The sequence below is a fragment of the Helobdella robusta genome (assembly GCF_000326865.2).
Source record: "Helobdella robusta unplaced genomic scaffold HELROscaffold_47, whole genome shotgun sequence".
Classification (NCBI taxonomy): Eukaryota; Metazoa; Annelida; class Clitellata; order Rhynchobdellida; family Glossiphoniidae; genus Helobdella; species Helobdella robusta.
Window position 1 is genome coordinate 1247691 of NW_008705176.1, and position 2735 is coordinate 1250425.

A 2735-nucleotide genomic window follows, 5' to 3' on the forward strand; every position below is an offset into this window, starting at 1 on the left:
TTCTTATTGTTGCTTTTGTTATTATTATTGTTGTTATTATTATCAACTATCACCATCATCATCATCATCATAACGGGAGGTTGTGTTATGAAATGATGAAATATCTCTGACTGGATAGAAAACGTCATCATCATCACCATCAACATCATCTACCTACATCATTACCACCATCATCATCATCATCCCAACAACCATCATCATCATCATCACCAACAATCGTACAACAATCATTATCAAAACCGGAAGTTGTGGTAACGTGACGAAATGACGTTTCAGAGGGTTGAAGACGATATCGTAAGATAGCTTGTGGACCATCTTACACACGCTATACGATTCGGCCTTCGCAGTACTAAGAACGCTAGCCGTATCGTCTGAAGAAATGAATGAATGAATGAACGAATGTATGTATGAATAGATGGATGAATGGATGGATAAATAATTGGTGGATGGGCGGGTGGGTAGATGAATGAATAAATGATGCACACTGGCTGAAACATCCAGTTGAATGGATGAATGTATAGATGAATGAATGAATGATTGATTGAATAAATAAATTAATAAATGAACGACAAAGAACAACAAACCGACTTTGGATCAAGTGATCAATCAGTTGTTCCAACTTCTTGCGTTCTTCACTGCTGTCCATTAGATACGATTTATAATCTTTGAATGCAAACTTCTTTCTGTCCAATCTGTGTTTTTATATTTATGCAATAAATAATAATAATAAAATTCTACTCGTCATCATCATTATCTTCTTCTTCTTCCTCATCATCAACATTACGATCACCATCATTAAAGTCATCAACATAGCCATAATTGTCATATATACACTAACTGTTGTTGTGACATGTTGTTGCTGTTATTATTAATATTGTTGTGGTTGTTGCCGCTGCTGCTATTGCAGCCGACAGCTACGACGCAGCTAGTGAGCAGCAGGTCCAACTCGTCCATGTGTGCGATCAATTCACCTGGATAGCAGACAAAAAAATGACGTCATCATCACTCTCAACAACAGCAACCACAACAACTACCACAACAACTACCACTACAACAATCAATCAATTAGTTTATAAAGCGCTATTTCCGCGAGTTCAACAGCGCTCCTCAATGAATTTTGCAAACAGATGGGTCTTGAGATCTGAACTCTGTAAGTGATGGAGAAGTAGTCAGAGAAAGGAGGTAGAGAGTTCCAGAAAAAAAAGCCAGAAAAAGTAAATGCGGATTTAGTAAAAAGAGTTAAGAAGTGAGAACAAGATGACGATCGTAAAGCGGGGCGTTTAGGTTCAATTACTATATCTGATAAGTACTTAGGAAAGAATTTAGATTGAGACTTGTACACAAACGTGCAGATTTTAAAAATTATTCTAAATTTTATAGGTAGCCAGTGAACAAAAGAACAAGATATGGAGATATATGAGAAAAGAAAGCAACTAGACGAGCAGCAGAGTTGAAAGCTGTACATAAAGGATACAGTGTAGAATCAGGAAGACCATAGTAGAGCGAGTTACAATAATCAATCCTTGATAAAACTAAAGTAACAAGAAGGAGAAGAGTAGGATTGTCAAAAAAAGGCCAACTTCTAGCAGAGAAGAAAGAGACACAGTAGAATCAAAGATAAAGCCTAGACTACGAAACTTGTGAGAAACACCAAGAGTTTTAGAATCAGGTAAGATAATAGGAGAAATAGCAATAGAGAGCTTAGATTTATTGAAACAAATTAATTCAAATTTAGAAGGATTAAGTTTAAGACTTTATAGATTCTTACACATACACACGCACATACATACACACGAACACGCACATACATACACACGAACACACACATACACACGAACACACACATACACACGAACACACACCGCATAGCTGGATGACTTTCAAGGCATTCTGAAAATCCGACCAGTCTTCAACTATGACATCGCGATTGAATTTCTCGAATATGTTCATCATCACCCGCTTCAACTCTTTCAAATATGACCTCAAGAATTCCTGTGAATGAATGGATGAATTGATGGATGAATGATGAAATGAGTGAATTGATGAATGAATGATGGAATGGATGAATTAATTAATTAATGGCTGGATGGACGAATGGATGGATAAACAAATGTTGAATGAATGAACCAAAGAATGAATGGACGAACAGCTGAATGAATGTAAGACTGAGTGAACGAACGAATGAACGAAAGAATGAAAAAAAATCATCATCACAACCTTAACCATTTCCAGGTATGGAATGTATACGACGCCATTCGTCAGAGCTAAGCATCTCTCATTGGACTGATAAAATAATAATAATAATAAATCATCATTATCACCACCATCATCGTCACCATCGCCATCATCATCACCTTCGTCACCATTATCATCACCATCATCATCGTCACCACCATCATCATCGTCACCACCATCATCATCGTCACCACCATCATCATCATCATCAACACTATCACCATCATCACCTGAGTGACAGCGCTGAATATCTTTGGTATGGAGTTACTGAGGAGTGACGTCGACTCCAGCGGATCCGGATGATCCTGACGACGATGACGATGACGTCATAATAATAATAACAACAACAATAATAAGAGCAACAACAATGATGATGATGATGAAAATAATATTTTCACTTTTTTTCAACTGCCATCATCGTCACCCTAATCGTCATCGTCATTCCCATATTTATCATCATCATCATCGTCATCATCATCATCATCATTGTCATCATCATC

The 2735-nt window shown here is 37.0% G+C and overlaps 1 protein-coding gene across 1 annotated transcript in view; it reads right to left on the reverse strand.

Moving 5' to 3' along the window:
* The window catches only part of HELRODRAFT_178406 (hypothetical protein), a gene marked incomplete at both ends in the record, with an annotated part of 10689 nt that overhangs the window by 1527 nt on the left and 6427 nt on the right, over positions 1-2735 (reverse strand). The window contains 5 exons of the mRNA XM_009026502.1: positions 589-692; positions 839-971; positions 1863-1992; positions 2218-2283; positions 2466-2540. Of these exons, the coding sequence (XP_009024750.1) occupies positions 589-692; positions 839-971; positions 1863-1992; positions 2218-2283; positions 2466-2540 (508 nt within the window). The remainder of the gene's footprint in view (positions 1-588; positions 693-838; positions 972-1862; positions 1993-2217; positions 2284-2465; positions 2541-2735) is intronic.